The sequence below is a fragment of the Pecten maximus genome, chromosome 3, assembly GCF_902652985.1.
Source record: "Pecten maximus chromosome 3, xPecMax1.1, whole genome shotgun sequence".
In the NCBI taxonomy this organism is placed as follows: Eukaryota; Metazoa; Mollusca; class Bivalvia; order Pectinida; family Pectinidae; genus Pecten; species Pecten maximus.
Genome location: NC_047017.1, coordinates 52,173,834 through 52,200,560, shown reverse-complemented (window position 1 = coordinate 52,200,560; position 26,727 = coordinate 52,173,834). Strand labels below are relative to the sequence as shown.

The 26,727-nt window shown below is 38.0% G+C and overlaps 1 protein-coding gene across 8 annotated transcripts in view; it reads right to left on the bottom strand.

Moving 5' to 3' along the window:
* Positions 1 to 26,727, bottom strand: part of LOC117324527 (ral GTPase-activating protein subunit alpha-1-like) — a 100,662-nt gene that overhangs the window by 22,302 nt on the left and 51,633 nt on the right. For 7 of the 8 annotated variants that reach the window (XR_004532007.1, XR_004532006.1, XR_004532008.1 and 4 more), the window contains 15 exons: positions 24,167 to 24,388; positions 22,591 to 22,740; positions 21,623 to 21,676; positions 19,313 to 19,463; positions 18,158 to 18,324; positions 17,649 to 17,830; positions 16,633 to 16,653; positions 13,662 to 13,769; positions 13,407 to 13,478; positions 12,216 to 12,339; positions 8,218 to 8,373; positions 7,814 to 7,972; positions 7,099 to 7,226; positions 5,318 to 5,433; positions 4,758 to 4,868 (listed from right to left, as the gene is read on the bottom strand). Coding sequence is in view for 5 of the 8 variants with exons in the window: in XM_033880435.1 (XP_033736326.1) it covers positions 4,758 to 4,868; positions 5,318 to 5,433; positions 7,099 to 7,226; positions 7,814 to 7,972; positions 8,218 to 8,373; positions 12,216 to 12,339; positions 13,407 to 13,478; positions 13,662 to 13,769; positions 16,633 to 16,653; positions 17,649 to 17,830; positions 18,158 to 18,324; positions 19,313 to 19,463; positions 21,623 to 21,676; positions 22,591 to 22,740; positions 24,167 to 24,388 (1,921 nt within the window). In the remaining 3 variants the exon portion in view is untranslated. The remainder of the gene's footprint in view (positions 1 to 4,757; positions 4,869 to 5,317; positions 5,434 to 7,098; positions 7,227 to 7,813; positions 7,973 to 8,217; positions 8,374 to 12,215; positions 12,340 to 13,406; positions 13,479 to 13,661; positions 13,770 to 16,632; positions 16,654 to 17,648; positions 17,831 to 18,157; positions 18,325 to 19,312; positions 19,464 to 21,622; positions 21,677 to 22,590; positions 22,741 to 24,166; positions 24,389 to 26,727) is intronic. The other variant, XM_033880436.1, reaches the window with a different exon arrangement.

The following is a 26,727-nucleotide window of genomic DNA, read 5'->3' as shown; positions in this document are numbered from 1 at the left end:
CTGACTCAGGTTTGTCTATAAACCTGTCACTAACAGAGAAAAACGGGTTTGTCTATAAACCTGACTCAGGTTTGTATATAAACCTGTCACTAACAGAGAAAAACTAATACAAAGTAGATCTGACTATTTCTATGCCATGATACCTCACACTAAACATATAACTTATGTAATATAATTAAACTACGTATGTCATGCAGTGAAATCCCTCTAGACTGTACACACACACTCTAGTTTTCTGTACCCCTCTCACGTCCTGTATGCTACATTTAGACAACACCCCCACTTCAGTTCACTAGTTTACTTTTATATACACACAAGGGTTTAAAAAAAACAAAAACATTCTGAATGGGAAAATAATCTATTACAACAAGTTTAATCTCAATTCAATTGTTTTGTGTCTAGCAGAAAAGATTAGTGAACAAATTCCTGTCAATCAATTTGCTGAACGTGTGAATTTCGAGTGGTTGTAAATGTCTAAATATAGTATATAGGTCTCGTAAGAAAAACTAAGGGAGAAAAAGTATAAACAGGTAGTTTTCCGTCTCTGTAACACCCACAGACAATATCCAGAACTCACCCCTGGCTGTAGGCTGGTGATAGGGTGGTCTCCATACACAATGTACTGGTCACCGCTCCTTAATCCGCTGTCACTATAATGTGCCTCTCTAGCACTATCATTACCAATCCAGATACCATATTTGTTATTTTGTTTTATCGTTGTGATTTAAGTTTTTAGATTAATTACCGATGACATCAGTCAACTACCGGCCAACCCTGTGTACCAGGTTGGCACATTCTTCCATCAATTTTATCTGTGATTTTTTTTATGAGAATTACAAACTATCTATCATATCAGTACTTACAATTACAGCAAGATTTCTAAGAGTTACTTCCCATGATCATTTTTAATTGCCAAACAAACATGCTAAATCGAATTTTCAATCTTCAAAAAAACAAAAACACCAATATTTGATATTATTCTCTGTGCAACATTGTTTTGGTAGTAAGATGTTTTTTCTCAGGCCTATATTACGGACTGAAGGGGTCGTTATTTGAACATGTTACTGCCTTGTTAGTTGTAGGGGGGGTTAACACTGTCACAACCAGGCTAACATAAAATGGACATTCCAGTGTGTACCTAAAGTGTGTCCGGGGCTGATTGGCGCTGTCGGACCCGACGAAGGATCGCTTTCCCGGGCAAAGTGTTATATTGATGGCACTGGGTTACTAGAATGTAAAACAGAGGGCTATCATATCTTACCAATACCATGTTTCTTTGTCATGTTCCACGATATTAAACTCCTGATACAAAGTCTCTGATATTTTTTAATTTACATTTTTCCTAGTGTTATGATGCTGTTTTAACTTTTTTTGATTTTTTTCCTAGAAAATATTCAGAATGAAGTAGACAGCACAAGTACACTGATATTAAATGATCATGGAAAACTGGTTTTATAAACAAACTGAAGACATAAGCTAGAACTAAAATGGTCTAATTCATAAAGGACAGGATCTTAATCAGCCTGTTGTAGTATAGATTTTGTCGTAATCAGCCTGTAGTATAGATTTTGTCTTAATCAGCCTGTTGCATATAGATTTTGTCTTAATCAGCCTGTTGCATATAGATTTTGTCTTAATCAGCCCGTTGTATAGATTTTGTCTTAATCAGCCTGTTGTAGTATAGATTTTGTCTGAGTTTTGTATTCGGTAAAATTAGTCACCCACCCACTTAGGGCAAAGTAAATACAGACAGATTGCCATCAGTGGAACATAGTGGTATAGAAAATGAATGACAAAAGTGTTTTTGGAGGACCATGTTACTGTTTATTGAGTACTTCTATGGGAGGAACCAGCCTCCTATATCACCATGGTTACAATATACAGTGACAACAGACACACACAGGGCTCATACACACCCTCCTGTATCACCATGGTTACAGTATACAGTGACATCACACACACACAGGGCTCATACACACCCTCCTGTATCACCATGGTTACAGTATACAGTGACATCACACACACACAGGGCTCATACACACCCTCCTGTATCACCATGGTTACAGTATACAGTGACATCACACACACACAGGGCTCATACACACCCTACTGTATCACCATGGTTACAGTATACAGTGACATCACACACACACAGGGCTCATACACACCCTCCTGTATCACCATGGTTACAGTATACAGTGACCTCACACACACACAGGGCTCATACACACCCTCCTGTATCACCATGGTTACAGTATACAGTGACATCACACACACACAGGGCTCATACACACCCTCCTGTATCACCATGGTTACAGTATACAGTGACATCACACACACACAGGGCTCATACACACCCTCCTGTATCACCATGGTTACAGTATACAGTGACATCACACACACACAGGGCTCATACACACCCTCCTGTATCACCATGGTTACAGTATACAGTGACATCACACACACACAGGGCTCATACACACCCTCCTGTATCACCATGGTTACCGTATACAGTGACATCACACACACACAGGGCTCATACACACCCTCCTGTATCACCATGGTTACAGTATACAGTGACATCACACACACACAGGGTTCATACACACCCTCCTGTATCACCATGGTTACAGTATACAGTGACCTCACACACACACAGGGCTCATACACACATCTGTTTGGGTTTTTATTTTTTTTTTTTTTTTTAATTTTTGGTCAAATAAAAATTTAAAATTACAGATCAAATCTATATGTACAACCAAAAATTCCATTATAAATAAGGACAATGTCTATACTTTATCCTCACTCTTTGGTATTTGAATAAGAAAACATGGCAATGGATATCACTCATAATTATGTCTCACAATGGGGAAAAGTATTTTTCCTGGCAGTGATGTTTTCTAAACAGGTGTGAAGGTGAACTGATAAATTATAACAGTTTCTCATATATTAAAACATACTTCCAATGATTTATACGAGATATATCCTCTACCTACTCTCACAAACACTTTCCTTGACTGTATAGTGTTTTGACCTAGTGATCTGTAAAACCCATTCTATACATATTACATACACTTGCTTCATAAAAACATTCATTAAAAGTCTGGATCTTAATTCCAAGTTTGCAATTCATTTTTGTTTACCAATAATTCATTTACAAAAAACATCTGACTTTGTAAAGTTTAATTACAATTATCAACCAACCACATCTTTGCAGTATTTATAGCAACAAAGAGCATTTGATGATTCTCATCCACAAAATCATTTTTTCTTCCAATCTGATAGAAATCCAGCCTATATCGACTCCTAGATCTGCCAAACTTAATTTAATAGTAAGATGACAGTAGGACACAACTCAACCCTTGTTTATAGAGTTTCCTTAAGGTTAATGGAGAAAATGTTGTATTAATAAACCATATACAATATATTATACACAGATAGGAATATTGTATAAAATAAAACAAAATGTAGCTATAGTATGTTACATAAGAACTTACACATCAAGAGGAGAGTGTATATTAGTTGATTAGACTAGCCAGCTACAAATGTAAATGCTTCATACTTCATACTCGGTGCAGAAAATCTGTGAACATCTTTCATAAGGCAATGTTTACAACAACTATTCATTGATAAACTTGACCTCTCCAAAGGTCATTTGAATGAGGTACTACAAATAACAGCTAAGTGTAAGGGGCTTAACATGTCAATGTTAGGTCAAAGGTCAAAGGTGAATTCCCAGATTTTCACATCAGAGTATACAATACATAAAGCATGGAGAAATACATTGATTAACTTGGTTTGATATTCAACTGTGAATCATGCACTGCTTGTCCACTTCTTCAAGTCAAAATTATTATTATTATTATTATTATTTTGCCTTTTCGTAAAATGTTGGCTTGAAAAAATACAAAATCAAATGTTGGTTCCCATTCAATAGCACAACTCTTTTGTTAAACAGTATCTCTCAAGAGTATTTGAATAACCTATAAAAAAAACCTGTTCAAGTGTTTGGTTTGGTTTTGTTAAATGTCCTATTAACAGCCAGGGTCAGTGAATGTTTCCCATGAATGTTATAATTGTGACAAGAAGGATCTGTTTGGTTATAGTACTGCGCGCACTTTATGTACTAAGCCACTTGGAAAGGAAATTAAAATTTCTACAACAAGCTTTAGACACAACCTAGCAATGCTACGATATACATGCTTTCACATGATTGACAGAAGTAGATTACACTATGACACTCATGTCTGTATCAATGATATATATACACCTGCTCACTAACAGGTAACTGAAATGGCTGAATTACCTCAGCTATTGTTTCAAAAAAAAAAAATTCAACTTAAAAACTCATCACATAACAAGCACAGCATGTTTCACAGTTAACCAAACCACAGCAAGCACAACTTGTTGTCACACAGACGTTATCTCATCATTCTTTTACACAGTGCCATTTAAAAAAATTAAATTAAAGCAAATGCCATCCTTTAGCCCATAGTAAGATAGAAAGAAATGATGTCATTATGTTAATCTACAGATCTAGATATTAACTGACTAGGACTTTGTGTGGGAAAAATGTGTGAATTTTTCCTGCCAAGACATGTTAACAATTTAATGGTGGCCGTTACATTAGGAAAACATGCACAGAAACGGACACACCAACACCGACTTCCGCACAAAACCTTGGCAACAATGACCAGCTCAAAAGAAAATCAGGTTGTCTCTTCCTTTGTGCCACAGGGCTGACTGAGCTTTCCTACCTCTACTCTGGCGACCACTAGGTGGCGACACCTGCTCTGGCCCGGCCTGCTGGCTCAGCTCCAGGGAATTAGAACTTGCACTTGGCGGCAGATCAAGGCTTTGGTCTGAAACTAGCCACCAAACAAGAAATGTTAAGTGATCGGAGAGTTTAGTACTATATACCTGTAAAATTTCAGTGGTTATCTTAATCTAATCTGAATACTAGCTAAATTAAGATTGCACTAATAACATTTCTAGGTACTGGTTCGATGGCAAATAACGTCAGTGCATTAATACATCATTGTCTCATAAATCTCTTAAATATAATGATGCTCTTAAATTTGAGTACGCCAAAATAAGCAATTTTTCTATCAAACAACCAAATTAATCTCATCATAACAGTTCTATGCTGATTTTGATGTGAGCTTTGCCAAAATATATACTGCTACCTACTATTCTGAATAAAATATATCATAATGTAACAGATTAAGGAAAACTGATTACAGACAAGTATGAGCCATTCAATCCTGTGAACAATAACAATAATGATAATGGTTTAGTGATATGACAGTATACTTACTTGTGGAGTTGGGAGGCAGCACAGGTGAGAAGACACTAGCTGAGAAATCCTCAAACATGGTCAGATCTATGTGGTGCTGGATCACCATATTAAAACTTTTGGCACGTTCTTCATAACTGGTGTAACAGTCAAGGGAGACAACTTGTCTGGCAATATTAAGACTTCAAGGGAGACAACTTGTCTGGTAATTAAGACTTCAAGGGAGACAACTTGTCTGGCAATTAAGACTTCTAGGGAGACAACTTGTCTGGTAATTATGACTTCAAGGGAGACAACTTGTCTGGCAATATTAAGACTTCAAGGGAGACAACTTGTCTGGCAATTAAGACGTCAAGGGAGACAACTTGTCTGGCAATTAAGACTTCAAGGGAGACAACTTGTCTGGCAATATTAAGACTTCAAGGGAGACAACTTGTCTGGTAATTATGACTTCAAGGGAGACAACTTGTCTGGTAATTAATACTTCAAGGGAGACAACTTGTCTGGCAATTAAGACTTCTAGGGAGACAACTTGTCTGGCAATATTAAGACTTCAAGGGAGACAACTTGTCTGGCAATTAAGACTTCAAGGGAGACAACTTGTCTGGCAATATTAAGACTTCAAGGGAGACAACTTGTCTGGTAATTATGACTTCAAGGGAGACAACTTGTCTGGTAATTAATACTTCAAGGGAGACAACTTGTCTGGCAATTAAGACTTCTAGGGAGACAACTTGTCTGGCAATTAAGACTTCAGGGGAGACAACTTGTCTGGCAATATTAAGACTTCAAGGGAGACAACTTGTCTGGTAATTATGACTTCAAGGGAGACAATTTGTCTGGTAATTAATACTTCAAGGGAGACAACTTGTCTGGCAATTAAGACTTCTAGGGAGACAACTTGTCTGGCAATATTAAGACTTCAAGGGAGACAACTTGTCTGGCAATTAAGACTTCAAGGGAGACAACTTGTCTGGCAATATTAAGACTTCAAGGGAGACAACTTGTCTGGTAATTATGACTTCAAGGGAGACAACTTTCTGGTAATTATGACTTCAAGGGAAACAACTTGTCTGGTAATTAAGACTTCAAGGGAGACAACTTGTCTGGTAATTAAGACTTCAAGGGAGACAACTTGTCTGGTAATTAAGACTTCAAGGGAGACAACTTGTCTGGTAATTAAGACTTCAAGGGAGACAACTTGTCTGGCAATATTAAGACTTCAAGGGAGACAACTTGTCTGGCAATATTAAGACTTCAAGGGAGACAACTTGTCTGGCAATATTAAGACTTCAAAGGAGACAACTTGTCTGGTAATTATGACTTCAAGGGAGACAACTTGTCTGGCAATATTAAGACTTCAAGGGAGACAACTTGTCGGGCAATATTAAGACTTCAAGGGAGACAACTTGTCTGGTAATTATGACTTCAAGGGAGACAACTTTCTGGTAATTATGACTTCAAGGGAGACAACTTGTCTGGTAATTAAGACTTCAAGGGAGACAACTTGTCTGCCAATTAAGACTTCAAGGGAGACAACTTGTCTGCCAATTAAGACTATCATCGATAATGTCTTATTGTATCAACATAGCTATATTCCATAATTATAAGAAGCTGATTTTCATTTACCACTATAAAATACCTATTGTAAATATCATGAAAGATTAACAGTAACAAATTAAAGCCAGCAGAAAGTTTTGGTCTCCCTAAAAATGCCAAATGCCAAATGCCAACCTTCTAGCAAGAACACAAGTTAATGTTTAATTTCGGAGTTGACCGAGTAAATGAGTAAGTAAGGATACAAAGAGTGGTAGAAGGGAATCAGACTCCGTTTGACACGACTGGCATTGATTGCTGTAGCTCGGACGAGGCCAGGTAACACTTTACGATCCAATATTGCACCGTCAAAGACAGGACCAAAGTAAGGAATCTGTAACAGAGAAAATCAATAGGCTTTGTTGAATTATGTATTTTGTGTATCAGGTTTAGTTTCAGAGACTCACAAAACTTATGGAAGATTAAACATACTTTTGAATACCAGAAGGATCATACTGGTGTTTGATAGTTTCCAATGCTTCATTTTGTAAATGGAATTACACTCTTTGTAATATCTTCAAACACAAAAGCAAATATTTTTAGGAGTTTTCATAATTTCTGACTCTTTATAAGATTTCAATCTAAGAGTACTGTATTTATCTTTAAATGAGTTACCATCCCTAATGTAAAGTTCAGTATTTGTGAACCACTTTTAGCCAACCATTTTAAAATTTATGATAAAATCTGGTCGATATATATTTAATATTGTAGCATTGAATAAAACATCTGATTTGGTCTACAACATGTGAATCATGCTGAACGAAGAAAAAAACCCAAAATAAAACTTACTCATTCACGAACATTGTAAATTTCTAGGTAACAATACAATGAAGTGATGTTGGTGATACTTACCTCGGGTTTTTTTTTTGATCTGGACTCTGTAGAGACCATTAGTGAGAGGGTATATAATGATATACCTACCTCCGGTTTTTTGTTGATCTGGACTCTGTAGAGACCATTAGTGAGAGGGTATATGATGATGAGAACATCACCAAACTCGGTGGGTATGATTCCACGTCTGTAGTCTCGACTGTGTTCTGACCACACGATGTGAACTTCGTCATTCCCAAGATGGCGCATCTATCCAGACATAAATTCATAACAGTAATCTTGTTACACAGATAGGTTAGACAGATCACCTTTAAAGACGGCATTTCTAGTATAACTGGCAACTTATTAGACATTCTTGTGCTTAAGACTTCAATATAGCAAGCTTTTGACAACAACTTTAATTCAGTCTTATTTTAAAGGTCATTTTCATGAGAGGAAACTGTGACAAAACTCGATAAAGATTTTGGTAATTTTAAGCCCTTGGTGACACTTACCTTTATGTGCCTAGCGTCATCCGTCCCTGACGGCATGCGTGTGGACACATGAAATATACACTCACACAAGGATGTGGCATAGTAGGGAGCCGTGTCCCCTGTTGTCCTGTTCTGCTGGAGACCGCCTATAAAACCTTGATGTGTCTCCAACTCAATCTAATAGAAAACAGTACAATGTTACATGGGGAATTCCTCAGGCCAGTACACTGTTACATGGGGAATTCGTCAGGCCAGTACACTGTTACATGGGGAATTCCTCGGGTCAGTACACTGTTACATGGGGAATTCCTCAGGCCAGTACACTGTTACATGGGGAATTCCTCAGGCCAGTTACACTGTTACATTGGGAATTCCTCAGGCCAGTACACTGTTACATGGGGAATTCCTCAGGCCAGTACACTGTCACATGGGGAATTCCTCAGGCCAGTACACTGTTACATGGGGAATTCCTCAGGCCAGTACACTGTTACATGGGGAATTTCTCAGGCCAGTACACTGTTACATGGGGAATTCCTCAGGCCAGTACACTGTTACATGGGGAATTCCTCAGGCCAGTACACTGTTACATGGGGAATTCCTCAGGCCAGTACACTGTTACATGGGGAATTCCTCAGGCCAGTACACTGTTACATGGGGAATTCCTCAGGCCTGTACACTGTTACATGGGGAATTCCTCAGGCCAGTACACTGTTACATGGGGAATTCCTCAGGCCAGTTACACTGTTACATGGGGAATTCCTCAGGCCAGTACACTGTTACATGGGGAATTCCTCAGGCCAGTACACTGTCACATGGGGAATTCCTCAGGCCAGTACACTGTCACATGGGGAATTCGTCAGGCCAGTACACTGTCACATGGGGAATTCCTCAGGCCAGTACACTGTTACATGGGGAATTCCTCAGGCCAGTACACTGTTACATGGGGAATTTCTCAGGCCAGTACACTGTTACATGGGGAATTCGTCAGGCCAGTACACTGTTACATGGGGAATTCCTCAGGCCAGTACACTGTTACATGGGGAATTCCTCAGGCCAGTACACTGTTACATGAGGAATTCCTCAGGCCAGTACACTGTTACATGGGGAATTCCTCAGGCCAGTACACTGTTACATGGGGAATTCCTCAGGCCAGTACACTGTTACATGGGGAATTCCTCAGGCCAGTACACTGTTACATGGGGAATTCCTCAGGCCTGTACACTGTTACATGGGGAATTCCTCAGGCCAGTACACTGTTACATGGGGAATTCCTCAGGCCAGTACACTGCTACATGGGGAATTCCTCAGGCCAGTACACTGTTACATGGGGAATTCCTCAGGCCAGTACACTGCTACATGGGGAATTCCTCAGGCCAGTACACTGTTACATGGGGAATTCCTCAGGCCAGTACACTGTTACATGGGGAATTCCTCAGGCCAGTACACTATTACATGGGGAATTCCTCAGGCCAGTACACTGTTACATGGGGAATTCGTCAGGCCAGTACACTGTTACATGGGGAATTCGTCAGGCCAGTACACTGTTACATGGGGAATTCCTCAGGCCAGTACACTGTTACATGGGGAATTCCTCAGGCCAGTACACTGTTACATGGGGAATTCCTCAGGCCAGTACACTGTTACATGGGGAATTCCTCAGGCCTGTACACTGTTACATGGGGAATTCCTCAGGCCAGTACACTGTTACATGGGGAATTCCTCAGGCCAGTACACTGCTACATGGGGAATTCCTCAGGCCAGTACACTGTTACATGGGGAATTCCTCAGGCCAGTACACTGCTACATGGGGAATTCCTCAGGCCAGTACACTGTTACATGGGGAATTCCTCAGGCCAGTACACTGTTACATGGGGAATTCCTCAGGCCAGTACACTATTACATGGGGAATTCCTCAGGCCAGTACACTGTTACATGGGGAATTCCTCAGGCCAGTACACTGTTACATGGGGAACTCCTCAGGCCAGTACACTGTTACATGGGGAATTCCTCAGGCCAGTACACTGTTACATGGGGAATTCCTCAGGCCAGTACACTGCTACATGGGGAATTCCTCAGGCCAGTACACTGTTACATGGGGAATTCCTCAGGCCAGTACACTGCTACATGGGGAATTCCTCAGGCCAGTACACTGTTACATGGGGAATTCCTCAGGCCAGTACACTGTTACATGGGGAATTCCTCAGGCCTGTACACTGTTACATGGGGAATTCCTCAGGCCAGTACACTGTTACATGGGGAACTCCTCAGGCCAGTACACTGTTACATGGGGAATTCGTCAGGCCAGTACACTGTTACATGGGGAATTCCTCAGGCCAGTACACTGCTACATGGGGAATTCCTCAGGCCAGTACACTGTTACATGGGGAATTCCTCAGGCCAGTACACTGCTACATGGGGAATTCCTCAGGCCAGTACACTGTTACATGGGGAATTCCTCAGGCCAGTACACTGCTACATGGGGAATTCCTCAGGCCAGTACACTGTTACATGGGGAATTCCTCAGGCCAGTACACTGTTACATGGGGAATTCCTCAGGCCAGTACACTATTACATGGGGAATTCCTCAGGCCAGTACACTGTTACATGGGGAATTCGTCAGGCCAGTACACTGTTACATGGGGAATTCCTCAGGCCAGTACACTGTTACATGGGGAATTCGTCAGGCCAGTACACTGTTACATGGGGAATTCCTCAGGCCAGTACACTGTTACATGGGGAATTCGTCAGGCCAGTACACTGTTACATGGGGAATTCGTCAGGCCAGTACACTGTTACATGGGGAATTCGTCAGGCCAGTACACTGTTACATGGGGAATTCGTCAGGCCAGTACACTGTTACATGGGGAATTCGTCAGGCCAGTACACTGTTACATGGGGAATTCGCCAGGCCAGTACACTGTTACATGGGGAATTCCTCAGGCCAGTACACTGTTACATGGGGAATTCGTCAGGCCAGTACACTGTTACATGGGGAATTCCTCAGGCCAGTACACTGTTACATGGGGAATTCGTCAGGCCAGTACACTGTTACATGGGGAATTCGTCAGGCCAGTACACTGTTACATGGGGAATTCGCCAGGCCACATAAGCTGTACAAAAATTAACCTGGACAAAGGCTTTAACAAGAGTGTTGCAAGTAGTCCATAGTGTCTATCTTCAGTTACTAAACAAAGGGCCATAACTATGTTAGTCCATAGTGTCTATCTTCAGTTACTAAACAAAGGGCCATAACTATGTTAGTCCATAGTGTCTATCTTCAGTTACTAAACAAAGGGCCATAACTATGTTAGTCCATAGTGTCTATCTTCAGTTACTAAACAAAGGGCCATAACTATGTAAGTCAAAAGTGTCTATATTCAGTTACTAAACAAAGGGCCATAACTATGTTAGTCCATAGTGTCTATATTCAGTAACTAAACAAAGGGGCATAACTACGTTAGTCCATAGTGTCTATCGTCAGTTACTAAACAAAGGGCCATAACTATGTTAGTCCAAAGTGTCTATATTCAGTTACTAAACAAAGGGCCATAACTATGTTAGTCCATAGTGTCTATCTTCAGTAACTAAACAAAGGGCCATAACTATGTAAGTCAAAAGTGTCTATCGTCAGTTACTAAACAAAGGGCCATAACTATGTTAGTCCATAGTGTCTATATTCAGTTACTAAACAAAGGGCCATAACTATGTTAGTACATAGTGGCCATCTTCAGTTACTAAACAAAAACTAAGTTTTATGGAGCAAAGATATCCTATTTATAGACAAGGTGAGCTATAAACTTAAAGATGACAGTTTCATACTATCTATGTATACTAGTACTGTAAGTACGAACAAGTTAGTTCTTTTACTGTTAATCAGAGTACCGAGACATAACTCATAATGAAACAAGCCATTTCTATTGCAACAATTTAAGCTTCCTTAAAGAATGCTTGAATGTACTGTAATCAATTTCAGAATAGATACTGAATTCCTTTTTATAACCTTTCTTTTTATATCTTACCTCCCAGCCAAGCCCAGACACAAACTCCTCAAATGCTTTGCTGCCACCCGAGTTAGAAAGAATGGAGTTTTTATCCTCTTGTCCTTCTGCCACATAAATCACTGCAAACTTATGGGTCTCTCGGCTAAAACAAAATAAGTCAAAATAAGTCATGTCATTACATGAACATATTTTAAAGTTTTCTCCAATAGGTAGCAAAGTACTCAATGAGTTCATTGCTGACATGCAAGATTGTCTTAAAACAGCTTAGTAAAAAGTAACAGTGACCAATATATAAAAACAGTAAGTAACAGTGACCTATATAATAAAACGAGAAATATTGACCTGTATAACAGTAAGTAAGAGTGAGAAACAGTGACCTTTAAAACAAAACAGTAAGTGACCTATATAATAAAACAGTTAAGTAACAGTGACCTATATAATAAAAGTTAGTAGCAGTGACCTATATAACAAAACAGTAAGTAAGTGACCTATATAATAAAAAGTTAAGTGACAGTGACCTATATAATAAAACAGTAAGTAAGTGACCTATATAATAAAACAGTTAAGTAACAGTGACCTGTATAATAAAACAGTAAGTAACAGTGACCTATATAATAAAACAGTAAGTAACAGTGACCTATATAATAAAACAGTAAGTAACAGTGACCTATATAATAAAACAGTAAGTAACAGTGACCTATATAGCAAAACAGTAAGTAACAGTGACCTATATAGCAAAACAGTAAGAAACAGTGACCTACATAACAAAACAGTAAGTAACAGTGACATATTTAACAATACAATGCACATAAAGCTGTGTGTTAAATGTCAACTTACATATATTTTATAAACTTTTATAAACTAACATACACATGGTAACTCAAATACAAATAACACAATAAATTTTATAACCTTCATCGAATCAACCGAGACTCACCATTTTTTAATTACCTGAATCAATCGAGACTCACCATTTTTTAATTATCTGAATCAATCGAGACTCACCATTTTTTAATTATCTGAATCAATCGAGACTCACCATTTTTTAATTATCTTAATCAATCGAGACTCACCATTTTTTTAATTATCTGAATCAATCGAGACTCACCATTTTTTTAATTATCTTAATCAATCGAGACTCACCATTTTTGATTATCTTAATCAATCGAGACTCACCATTTTTGATTATCTTAATCAATCAAGACTCACCATTTTTGATTATCTAAGTGCTTCATCTCTCGCAGTAACTTGTCACTCTTCTTTAACAAATCAAAATGACACCTAGAACAGTTCAAAGTCAAATGTGGCAAAAATCAGTCATGATTGCAACTCTACATGATACATCCTCTTATTATATTATAATAAAAGTTTTCACTTTTTAAGATCTGCTCAGAAATTATCACAAAAAATAAACATGTCACTAATGATGTAATGTCTTTGTAGTGATATATCAGTAGAGCTTACCTCTTCTCCCATGCCAGTAGTCCTAGCTGGTCGACCAACATCCGACAGATCTGGAACGGCGACACTGGCTCCTGTATCTCTGTGGGCATCTGTGATTTAGCCAGCATACTGTAAACATATCAGACAATATATTCCTCACTTGGAAATAATCACAAACGTTGTTACAATTCTATTTATTTCATTTTACAGTTTTGTCATTTTAACATTTCAACACTTTATGACAGTACTGGGACCAATACTCATTAGCCACATGCAAACTAGACAGTCATCACCAGGTACCACAGTATACATTCCTATATAACATCAACCTGTAAAATCTTAATGCCTGTTTATTCTCAACAGAAATGCTAGTCATACCAAGGTAATCATTAGCAGTTTAGACACATGCATAAAATTATGTTATAGCAGCAGAAAAATAAATTACTAGAAAATATATTTAGGAATTATAATTACAGGAGAGTTTTCTACTTCTATAAGTCTCGTCCAATATTTAAATCACATGGCACTATCTTTTTAAAGCTTTGCCATTGAAAAGAGCCATGCAACAGCCGACAGGGTATAGGACTGATTATCTGTAAGTTATATAAACAGGTAATATAAATAAGCTAGATTGATCATTTATACAAAAGAATCATAAAGAGGCTACAAGTTATCAAAATAAACTTTTAAAATTCTATTCAGATACAATTTTTGTTTCTATAATTATGACATTTCATAACTTGCATCAAACAAAACAAAAGTAACTGTTAGATAGTATATGTTTATATTTATATATAATATAAATTTAAATATTTCCATATAAACAAAGGGTGGAAACTAAAACATAATGATTAGGTATGAGAAACTGTCACATAGATGTCTAGGTACAGAGCTGTTAAATATTATAAGGTATTTAAACATGAGATCAGTCTGATGATGGCCCACTCCAAATGTCACAACATGAAAAGGTCCTATATATATATATAGCTATTACTCCTTAACTAATATAACATTAATCAACGGTAAAGTCAGTCATGTACTTCTCTTATCCTACTCCTGAATAATGTTATCACAAATTGAAATTTAAGTGAGGAAGTTATTCTTGATGCAAGGGAAGCCTTTTCAAATACATTTTGAAGATTTTTGAATATATTTTCAATATTTATAACATTTTCATTTTTATTGTTAACAGAAAATCATAATTAATAACAAAAAATTCAATTTGAAAATATGATGCAAAATCATGGTTGTGCTAATCAAATTTTTAGTTAAAGACAATAAGTCAAATATTGCCTAAAGAAGAGTCAAATACTGCCTCCAGAAGAGTCAAATATCCTAAAAATCACAACCCAATGTTTTACGCTATTCTGTTGCTTCTCTGAAATCTGTTTCTCCCACACAGTATATGATGAGGATTACAGTATTGGTATGTGATATACAGAAAGATAGTAAGTACTGTATACATGGGATATAGGCCATACCTGTTAAATATTAACCCCAGCCACACGTTTTACATGTTTGACACTGTTATTACTCTCGGCTTTGTAAACATATCTGTTATTACTCTCCGGCTTTGTAAACATATGTTATTCTTTACTGGTTAGGTTTCTGTTAGCAGCACGAACTTCTCCATTTAGCTCTAAACTCAATCTGATCAGCACATAACAGCCCACCAAAACACACAGCGGTCAAATAACACATACAAAATCTCAAAACACAGATAAGTTGTGTCAACTGTCATGTACCAGACTTTTAACAAAGATGAAGCTTGTAGAATACACAGATGAATGTATTATTAAATATTCCTGTAAACACTTATAACTGCAACTATGATCTAAATGCCGAAACATGACTCTGGTTACAGAATTTGAGAGAAAAAAAAAAAAAAAAAAAACATTTTTTAAAATCAACAGAAAACCAATCTTAGATAGAGAGAAGTGTTACAGTACTACTGATAACCATGGATAAAGACCTATACAACTTGTCTATCATTCTACACAAGTACTTCAAAAACCAGGACTAATTATACCAATTTGTTCTTTATCTATTTTTAAATTAAAACTTCCTTGTATCAAATTAAACACAACTTTGATATTCCTCGTTATTATAGCTATAATAATGAATTTTAAAATTAAACACAACTTTGATATTCCTCGTTATTACAGCTATATGATGAATTTTAAAATTAAACACAACTTTGATATTCCTCGTTATTACAGCTATATGATGAATTTTAAAATTAAACACAACTTTGATATTCCTCGTTATTACAGCTATAATAATGAATTTTAAAGTCCTCCATATACCAATAACATGGACAAGGAGACATTTCCCAGTGTATCTAAACAACAAATACAATCACATTCTAACACCAAACAAGTTCCAATAGCAACAGAATATTACTCAGACATGCTAAAATGTAAATGAGACAGTAACATAAAGAGTGTGACAGGGCAACAACAACAACAAACTAAGTACCACTCTGGTTTATATAAATAATTATAAATATTGTGAGAGCAAAAACCAGGGGCCCATGGGGCCTGTAAAGCTCACATGCTTGTATTAGACGTACTGACAAGGTAGAAAATGTATGACCTATATTCACAACAGTAATTATATATCTTGTGAATCTAGAATATAGCAGTATGAACTGGCTTAATGAACTGATCAAGGTATTAATTTATATTAGAACTGCTTTACTGAACTGATCAAGATATAAATTCATGTTCATTCTTGAAATGTAAATGAAATATTGTAACCAAAATCTGAAGGCATGTCGATGATTCATTTTCCAATTCGACATCACTGATCTTTCTGGAAAAGTTCTTTAAGAAGGTAAAAAGTTGAAAGACGACGGTCACCACACCAAAACATGAGCTCACCAGGCACTTGGAGCCAGGCGAGCTAAAAATAAATATAGTGAGAGACAGATGTTGATGGGTTTGACAGATCCAGTTAGCCAGGTTTTATGTGCTTATCTATATGCACTTACTTAATTAATGTTTCCTTTCGTCTGATAAAAAAAAAAGCAAAGAGGAAAAATTGTTAAAGATGCTCATGCATATTCATAAACTTAATTTGTATATTCATTAAATAGAATTTGCATAATACAATGGCTATTTTTAACTAAAATTTACCTGAATGAAACCACATACAATATCCATGCATATTGTAAGTTTGTTTGGCATCAACTGAATGAGTTGATACAAAACTATATATTATAATGAATAACATATACAGTTGAACTTTGTTAAATATTTCCGTCTTAATTTGACCAAGAACATCTAATAATTTTTTGTTTTGTTTTTATGTCTCCCTCCCAAAATAACCTTTCGTACTGCTTTACCATTTTTCCAGTTGATTTCAGATAACAAAGTTCCACTGGACAAGCAAACAAACATTTCAATTCCAGCAATATAATAATAGATTGTTAAAAATTTCAGAATAAATACAATCCAAGATGCTTAAAAAAGCCAAAATAACTAAACAATTAAATCAACAATTACTAACATATAACTGAACATACAACTTACAAAGTGAAAAAAAGTAAAAACAATAAAAAAACAAAATTAAAGAAAACTTTATACGTTTTGATAAATCTTGTACTCATTTGGGGGTCTCTCTAAAGTTTACAAAATATTACCATTTCATCATAGCAACTTAAAAGTCATCAACTTTTTTTTCTTTTTTTTTTTTTTTTTAGATTGCTCCTACCCCAACCTCTCTCAGAAGGTGGACAACAGGGGAGAAGAAATTGTATACTTATATCTTATACAAAACCGAATGCCTGTTGAGCCTCTCCCAGTAAAATAAAGTTCAGTTGTTCTAGTAGAATTCACTTAAATTAAATTTTAATAGACAGACGACAGTCACTACGCCACGGTGAAATTCTTCAACAAGAAACTTATTCATTCCATGGTAGGTGGTACATTTTTATTTTTCTAACCTGAAACGATAAACATGTTGTATTGGAGGAGATCTTAGCCTATCATCACTGCCCCTCCTTACCTTGTGTCACGTTTGTGTTGGTTGTAAAAGTTTAGTTCTGCCTCCTTTTGTTTGATCACCATGTGGGTCATGTTAGCCTCGGCATCCTCACTGAATCCCTCGGGAGCTGGTGCCTCCAAGTTTAGGGAGACACCAGGGATAAGGAGACATTCAGGACTTGCACAACCAATGTACCTCAGCATCTGTACACATACACAGCAAGTTTATAAAAACATCCAATTATCTCATAGAATATTTCCTGTAAAATGTTTTTTAGAACATATATTAGTTAATATTTAAGAATTTAGCAGTTGTGTTTTACATAGAAATAAAACAAAAAGAAAAGTCTTAATAGGTATGTCTTCAATCATAGATAATCTTCCACATATCTCAGTTATGGGGGGAACTGCAATTTAATAACTACATATTATGTTCTTTCAGATCTTTTGATTTAATTTCTTTTTCGTATTACATAACCAGTAAATATACAACAAAAGGAAGTATTCCTGCCGGATTGCTAAGGTCCTTACATCATTGAGGTTGTCCTGACCAGCAGATGTTGAACGATAGTGAGGGATCTCATTGACTAGACGTTCCACTGCTGTGCTGGTTGGTAGGGGCAGAGTCTCTGGGTCCTCTTGTATAATGAGAGGCTCCAGGCTTCCATCATTCAGCAAGTCCAATAATATTTTTGCGTCTACAACACATAATATACATCTTCAGTGTGCCATCCTTTGTACAGTTTGATTACCATAATCCAATGCTTATCAGAAAATTCAGGTCCACACCCAACCTCACTAAGACATCATGAAATGACAATGCTATTATATTCTGACACAAAACACACTTTCAGAATTACCCTAAAGATAATTTTATACTCGTGAAACCAGATGTGTAAACAAAAAATATTATGTAATTCCTGTCGCTGTACCGCTCAACCGTTCATGTGTATCAGAAAAGGTGTACAGTAGCCTTGCTAGGCGTTTGAAACAAGATCCGTGATCGTTTGAAACGAATGCTGCTATTGGTCGATCTTGAGTGTACACATATGTGCAGAGCCAGTTGACACCGCCAAGCATGTGCAAAATGATGGTCGATCATGATCAGCTTGATACGTTTTTGAAAGGGATAAATTCTGGGTTGTCACAGTTTTGGGATGGTCAGACTACAAGAAGTATTTAATATGAATGTACTTCTGGTGTTTTAACGGCTGCTGGTGTATCGCATTATTGATCTGCAGAAACAAAACAATCAATGAAAAGGTCAGAAAAAAAGACGACACCACAGTCCATGATACTCAAAAACCTAAAAAACTTCGATTTGAAGAGCCTATAGCTAATGAGTGTGAGGTATCACCACAGATGAGTTCCGATGAACATCTACTCGCCAAACTTCGTGAGCTCAGTACTTGCCCCGGGAAGCTTGAACCACTGAACACACCTCATCTGATTGGCCTAGAAAGACTACTGTATACCTTTTCTGATACACAAGAACGGTTGAGCGGTACAGCGATAGGAATTACATAATATTTTTCGTTCACACTTCTGGTTTCACGAGTCTAATTAAAAGAGAAATGAACACTTTCATAATAACCCTAAATATAATTTTGATTAAAAGAGAAATGAACACTTTCAGAATTATCCTAAAGATAATTCTAATTAAAGAGAAATGAGAAGAAGACGTACTGTGTGTTGAGGAGCCCTGTTGACACCATGGTGGGGCGTAGAGTACAGAACTTTCCCAGGAATACTTCCCGGTCAGATCCCTCAGTAAAACTCGCCCAACACTTCTGGCTGTGGTCAGTCCGGCGGTCACTCCTCCACCTGGTACATCCAACTTGTCGCCAAAATGGATATATGGATTAAGGCAATCTTTTTTATTTGACCAGGACTGAGAATTTTCAATTTCAGAGTTTGGAACCCAATGGAACATACTATTTCTATAATTAACTAACAGAGCCTAACTCAAGTGACACAACTTTTATCTTTGTATAACTTCATTAATTCATGAAATATTTTATAGATCTAATATATCTTTTTATTCCTTCATTAATTCATGAAATATTTTATAGATCTAATATACAATCTGTGCATTGTATACTTACTTAACAAGAGGCCCATGGGCCTTAACGGTCATCTGACAAACACTTACACTTACAGCAGGGACACACACCCCAATCCAGCATTATTACCATAAATTATTTATCGCAGCCAGTTATGTTTTAGATCAAATTTGGTTTTTATCCATTTAGCTTGTCCAGGAAGAGCAGCATCATAAAGCAAAATTTTAGCCAAGTTCCCATTTTTGGGGCATGCCCCTCTGTCCCAATGGGTCAGACAAGACTCATTTATATCAATTAGGATTGCCTTTCCCCAATGATGTTTCATACTAAATATGGTTGTAATCAATTCAGGCATTAAGGAGGAATTGCATTTTTAAGAAATGTTTAACCTAAGCGCTCCTTTTGCCCCATCTTTTTTTCCCCAGGGGTCAAACCTGTCTCATTAAAAAATATGATTGCCATCACCTTATGTTTCACATCAAATTTGGTTGTAATCCACCAAAAGGTTAGGGAGGATTAGGATTTAACAGCACATATTCACCAAAGTTCCCCTTTTGGGGCCCTGCCCCTCAGGCCCCAGGGGTCACACTAGCCTCGTTTATATAAAATATGACCACCCTTCTCAAAGGATGTTTCACACCATATTTCGTATTAATCCACCCAAGGGTTAGAGAGAAGTAGGATTTATAGCAAAAATTCACCAAAGTTCCCCTTTTGGGGCCCCGCCCCTCTGGCCCTAGGGGTCAAACCAGCCTCATTTATATAAAATATGATTGTCCTCCTCCAATGATGTTTCACACCAAATTTGGTAATTCACTATGGGTGTTAGGAGGAGTAGGATTTTATAGCAAAATTTCATCCAAGTTCCCCTTTTGCGGCCCTGCCCCTCTGGCCCCAGGGGCCACACCAGCCTCATTTATATAAAATATGACCACCCTCCACCAATGATGTTTCACACAATATCTGGTTGAAATCCACCAAAGGGTTAAGGACGAGTAGGATTTTATAGCAAAATTTCATCAAAGTTCCCTTTTTTGGGCCCGTCACTCTGGCCCCAGGGCTCACACCAGCCTCATTTATACAAAATATGACCACCCTCCCCCAATGATGTTTCACAACATATCTGGTTGAAATCTACTAAAGGGTTAAGGAGGAGCAGGATTTTATAGCAAAATTTCATCAAAGTTCCCCATTTGGGGCCCCACCCCTCAGGCCCCAGGGGTCACACTAGCCTCATTTATATAAAATATGACCGCCCTCCCCAAATGATGTTTCACAACATATCTGGTTGAAATCCACTAAAGGGTTAAGGAGGAGTAGGATTTTATAGCAAAATTTCATCAAAGTTCCCCATTTGGGGCCCCGCCCCTCAGGCCCTAGTGGTCACACCAGCCTCATTTATATAAAATATGACCGCCCTCCCCAAATGATGTTTCACAACATATCTGGTTGAAATCCACTAAAGGGTTAAGGAGGAGTAGGATTTTATAGCAAAATTTCATCAAAGTTCCCCTTTTGGGGCCCCGCCCCTCAGGCCCCAAGGGTCACACCAACTTCATTTATATAAAATATGACCGCCCTCCCCTAATGATGTTTCACACCAAATTTAGTTGTAATCCACCCAAGGGTAAAGGAGGAGTAGGATTTTATAGCAATATTCACCTAAGTTCCCTTTTTGGGGCCCCGCCCTTCTGGCCCCAGGGGTCAGACCAGCCTCATTTATATAAAATATGATTGCCCTCCCCCAATGATGCTTCAAACCAAATTTGGAAGTAATCCACCCAAGCGTTAAGGAGGAGTAGCGTTTTGAAAGAAAAAGTTTACGGACGGCGCACGGCGCACGGCGCACGGCGGACGACGACGGACGAAGCACGATGACTATAGGTCATCCTGACCCTTTGGGTCAGATGACCTAATAAAGACCTTATCTTACCTGTGCAGGTAACTCTATGAAGGATATCAATGTTTTCTGATTCAGCACAAAAAACTGGAAGGGAATGAAACATTGTTACATGAAACAGATTTTGATAATTGCCTTGGGAGTTCATTGTATCATGCATGAAATAGCAATAATGAAACATCTACGTGTAAAAAAGATTTTACTGCAAATTTTGAAAAATGAAAGCTTTGTTACCAAATTTGTTTCTTAAATTCATTGTGGGAGCCAACACACACAAACATTATAAAAGCATTGGGGGGTGAGCATTTAATTTGTTTCAATTAAATTAAAGTGGGTGTGAAGCAAAATTTAGACAGGTAACCCTATATTTGTGGTGTGATAATTAAAGTCCTAGTATATGTGTTATGATATTGATGTGATTGATGTGATTTCAGACAACTTACCAAAGACCTTAAACTGAGTAATCATTTCAGTGAAATTTATAAGAATATTTATTTCTGGTGACTCTGAGATTTAATTGGGAACACTCAATCTAATAAGTGGCCATCACCTTGACAGTGAACAGTGACATTCATTGAAGTAGGAGGTACTTAAATAAATATCCTTCTGTAACAGCATGTGATCTCCTCAATGTGTTACCTGAATTCTCTAGATGATAAAGTATACCTGAATGTTAGAGGCGAAGAAAATCTCCTGTTTGAGGTCATTTATCTCACACTGATCATTGTCATACCTGAATGTTAGAGGCGAAGAAAATCTCCTGTTTGAGGTCGTCTATCTCACACTGATCATTGTCATACCTGAATGTTAGAGGCGAAGAAAATCTCCTGTTTGAGGTCGTCTATCTCACACTGATCATTGTCATACCTCAATGTTAGAGGCGAAGAAAATCTCCTGTTTGAGGTCGTCTATCTCACACTGATCATTGTCATACCTGAATGTTAGAGGCGAAGAAAATCTCCTGTTTGAGGTCGTCTATCTCACACTGATCATTGTCATACCTGAATGTTAGAGGCGAAGAAAATCTCCTGTTTGAGGTCGTCTATCTCACACTGATCATTGTCATGGTGTTCCTGGATATTGCTGTTTAGCCGTGCAGCCCCAGCCCCCATAGGGAAATGGCACAGGTGGTTAACTAGGTGACCAATTAACTGTAATCAAAAATCAGATATAGAACCACTCAATACAAACAGCTAGTCAATTACATAACTAACAAATTACCTTGTACTACAAACAGCTAGTCAATTACATAACTAACAAATTACCTTGTACTACAAACAGCTAGTCAATTACATATCTAACAAATTACCTTGTACTACAAACAGCTAGTCAATTACATAACTAACAAATTACCTTGTACTACAAACAGCTAGTCAATTACATAACTAACAAATTACCTTGTACTACAAACAGCTAGGATTACATAACTAACAAATTACCTTGTACTACAAACAGCTAGTCAATTACATAACTAACAAATTACCTTGTACTACAAACAGCTAGGGGATTACATAACTAACAAATTACCTTGTACTACAAACAGCTAGGATTACATAACTAACAAATTACCTTGTACTACAAACAGCTAGTCGATAACATAACTAACAAATTACCTTGTACTACAAACAGCTAGTCGATAACATAACTAACAAATTACCTTGTACTACAAACAGCTAGTCGATAACATAACTAACAAATTACCTTGTACTACAAACAGCTAGCCAATTACATAACTAACAAATTACCTTGTACTACAAACAGCTAGTCAATTACATAACTAACAAATAACCTTGTACTACAAACAGCTAACTGATTACATAACTAACAAATTACCTTGTACTACAAACAGCTAGTCAATTACATAACTAACAAATTACCTTGTACTACAAACAGCTAGGCAATTACATAACTAACAAATTACCTTGTACTACAAACAGCTAGTCAATTACATAACTAACAAATTACCTTGTACTACAAACAGCTAGTCAATTACATAACTAACAAATTACCTTGTACTACAAACAGCTAGTCAATTACATAACTAACAAATTACCTTGTACTACAAACAGCTAGTCAATTACATATCTAACAAATTACCTTGTTCTACAAACAGCTAGGCAATTACATAACTAACAAATTACCTTGTACTACAAACAGCTAGTCAATTACATATCTAACAAATTACCTTGTTCTACAAACAGCTAGTCAATTACATAACTAACAAGTTACCTTGTACTACAAACAGCTAGTCAATTACATATCTAACAAATTACCTTGTTCTACAAACAGCTAGTCAATTACATAACTAACAAGTTACCTTGTACTACAAACAGCTAACTGATTACATAACTTGTATGACTAACAGCTAGGATTACATAACTAAGAAATTACCTTGTAAACAGCTAAACATAACTTTGTACTAAAGTCACATAGACTGATGTGTTTATGTTTTTCACATAATGAATTATTTTTAGAGCCATTTTGACTCAGGAAACAAAAACAAACAAAATTCTGCTTTTAATTAGAAAAAAATATTTGTAAACCTCACATCATCAACAATAAGAAAGGATAACTAACCGTTCGGGCAGCGAGTTCCACTGGCTCCGAGTTCTTGTCCTGGTTCTGTTCCCCGGAGTGTGCTCCTGTTTGGGAGCTAAGAGAATCGGTGCTCGCCTTACGAAGGAAGCCTGACATGTCCCTAAGGTACTCAAAGTCCGAATCTTGGATCATGCCAGCCAGGAGCTGTCTAGCCTGTAGAAGCGTCTCCTGTGTGTGGCCCCGCACGGCTGTGTTCAGTACCTGTTGTATAGTAAGTCACAACACCAGCTCAGTAAGGCACAACACCAGTGTGACTAACCGTGAGAAGACAGACTTTAATGCCTGACTGACCATGAGAAGACAGACTTTCATGTGTGACTGACCGTGAGAAGACAGACTTTCATGTGTGACTGACCACGAGAAGGCAGACTTTCATGTGTGACTGACCGCGAGAAGACAGACATTAATGTGTGACTGACCGTGAGAAAACAGACTTTCATGTGTGACTGACCGTGAGAAGACAGACTTTCATGTGTGACTGACCACGAGAAGGCAGACTTTCATGTGTGACTGACCGCGAGAAGACAGACATTAATGTGTGACTGACCGTGAGAAAACAGACTTTAATGTGACTGACCGTGAGAAGACAGACTTTAATGTGTGACTGACCGTGAGAAGACAGACTTTAATGTGTGACTGACCGTGAGAAGACAGACTTTAAAGTGTGACTGACCGTGAGAAGACAGACTTAAATGTGTGACTGACCGTGAGAAGACAGACTTTAATGTGTGACTGACCGTGAGAAGACAGACTTTAATGTGTGACTGACCGTGAGAAGACAGACTTTAATGTGTGACTGACCGTGAGAAGACAGACTTTAATGTGTGACTGACCGTGAGAAGACAGACTTTAATGTGTGACTGACCGTGAGAAGACAGACTTTAATGTGTGACTGACCGTGAGAAGACAGACTTTAATGTGTGACTGACCGTGAGAAGACAGACATTAATGTATGACTGACCGTGAGAAGACAGACTTTAATGTGTGACTGACCGTGAGAAGACAGACTTTAATGTGTGACTGACCATGAGAAGACAGACTTTAATGTGTGACTGACCGTGAGAAGACAGACATTAATATGTGACTGACAGTGAGAAGACAGACTTTAATGTGTGACTGACCGTGAGAAGACAGACTTTAATGTGTGACTGACCTTGAGAAGACAGACTTTAATGTGTGACTGACTGTGAGAAGACAGACTTTAATGTGTGACTGACCGTGAGAAGGCAGACTTTAATTTGTGACTGACCGTGAGAAGGAAGACTTTAATGTGTGACTGACCGTGAGAAGACAGACTTTAATGTGTGACTGACCGTGAGAAGACAGACTTTCATGTGTGACTGACCGTGAGAAGACAGACTTTAATGTGTGACTGACCATGAGAAGGCAGACTTTAATGTGTGACTGACCGTGAGAAGACAGACTTTAATGTGTGACTGACCGTGAGAAGACAGACTTTAATGTGTGACTGACCGTGAGAAGACAGACTTTAATGTGTGACTGACCGTTAGAAGACAGACTTTAATGTGTGACTGACCGTGAGAAGACAGACTTTATGTGTGACTGACCGTGAGAAGACAGACATTAATGTGTGACTGACCGTGAGAAGACAGACTTTAATGTGTGACTGACCGTGAGAAGACAGACTTTAATGTGTGACTGACCGTTAGAAGACAGACTTTAATGTGTGACTGACCGTGAGAAGACAGACTTTATGTGTGACTGACCGTGAGAAGACAGACTTTAATGTGTGACTGACCGTGAGAAGACTGACTTTAATGTTTGACTGACCGTGAGAAGACAGACTTTAATGTGTGACTGACCGTGAGAAGGCAGACTTTAATGTGTGACTGACCGTGAGAAGACTGACTTTAATGTGTGACTGACCGTGAGAAGGCAGACTGTAATGTGTGACTGACAGTGAGAACTTTAATGTGTGACTGACCGTGAAAAGACAGACTTTAATGTGTGACTGACTGTCAGAATACAGACTTTAATGTGTGACTGACCGTGAGAAGACAGACTTTAATGTGTGACTGTCCGTGAGAAGACCGACTTTAATGTGTGACTGACTGTGAGTAGACAGACTTTAATGTGTGACTGACCGTGAGAAGACAGACTTTAATGTGTGACTGACCGCGAGAAGGCAGATTTAATGTGTGACTGACCGTGAGAAGACAGACTTTAATGTGTGACTGACCGTGAGAAGGCAGACTTTAATGTGTGACTGACCGTGAGAAGACAGACATTAATGTGTGACTGACCGTGAGAAGACAGACTTTAATGTGTGACTGACCGTGAGAAGACAGACTTTAATGTGTGACTGACCGCGAGAAGGCATACTTTAATGTGTGACTGACCGTGAGAAGACAGACTTTAATGTGTGACTGACCGCGAGAAGACAGACTTTAATGTGTGACTGACCGTGAGAAGACAGACTTTAATGTGTGACTGACCATGAGAAGACAGACTTTAATGTGTGACAGACCGTGAGAAGACAGACTTTAATGTGTGACTGACAGTGAGAACTTTAATGAGTG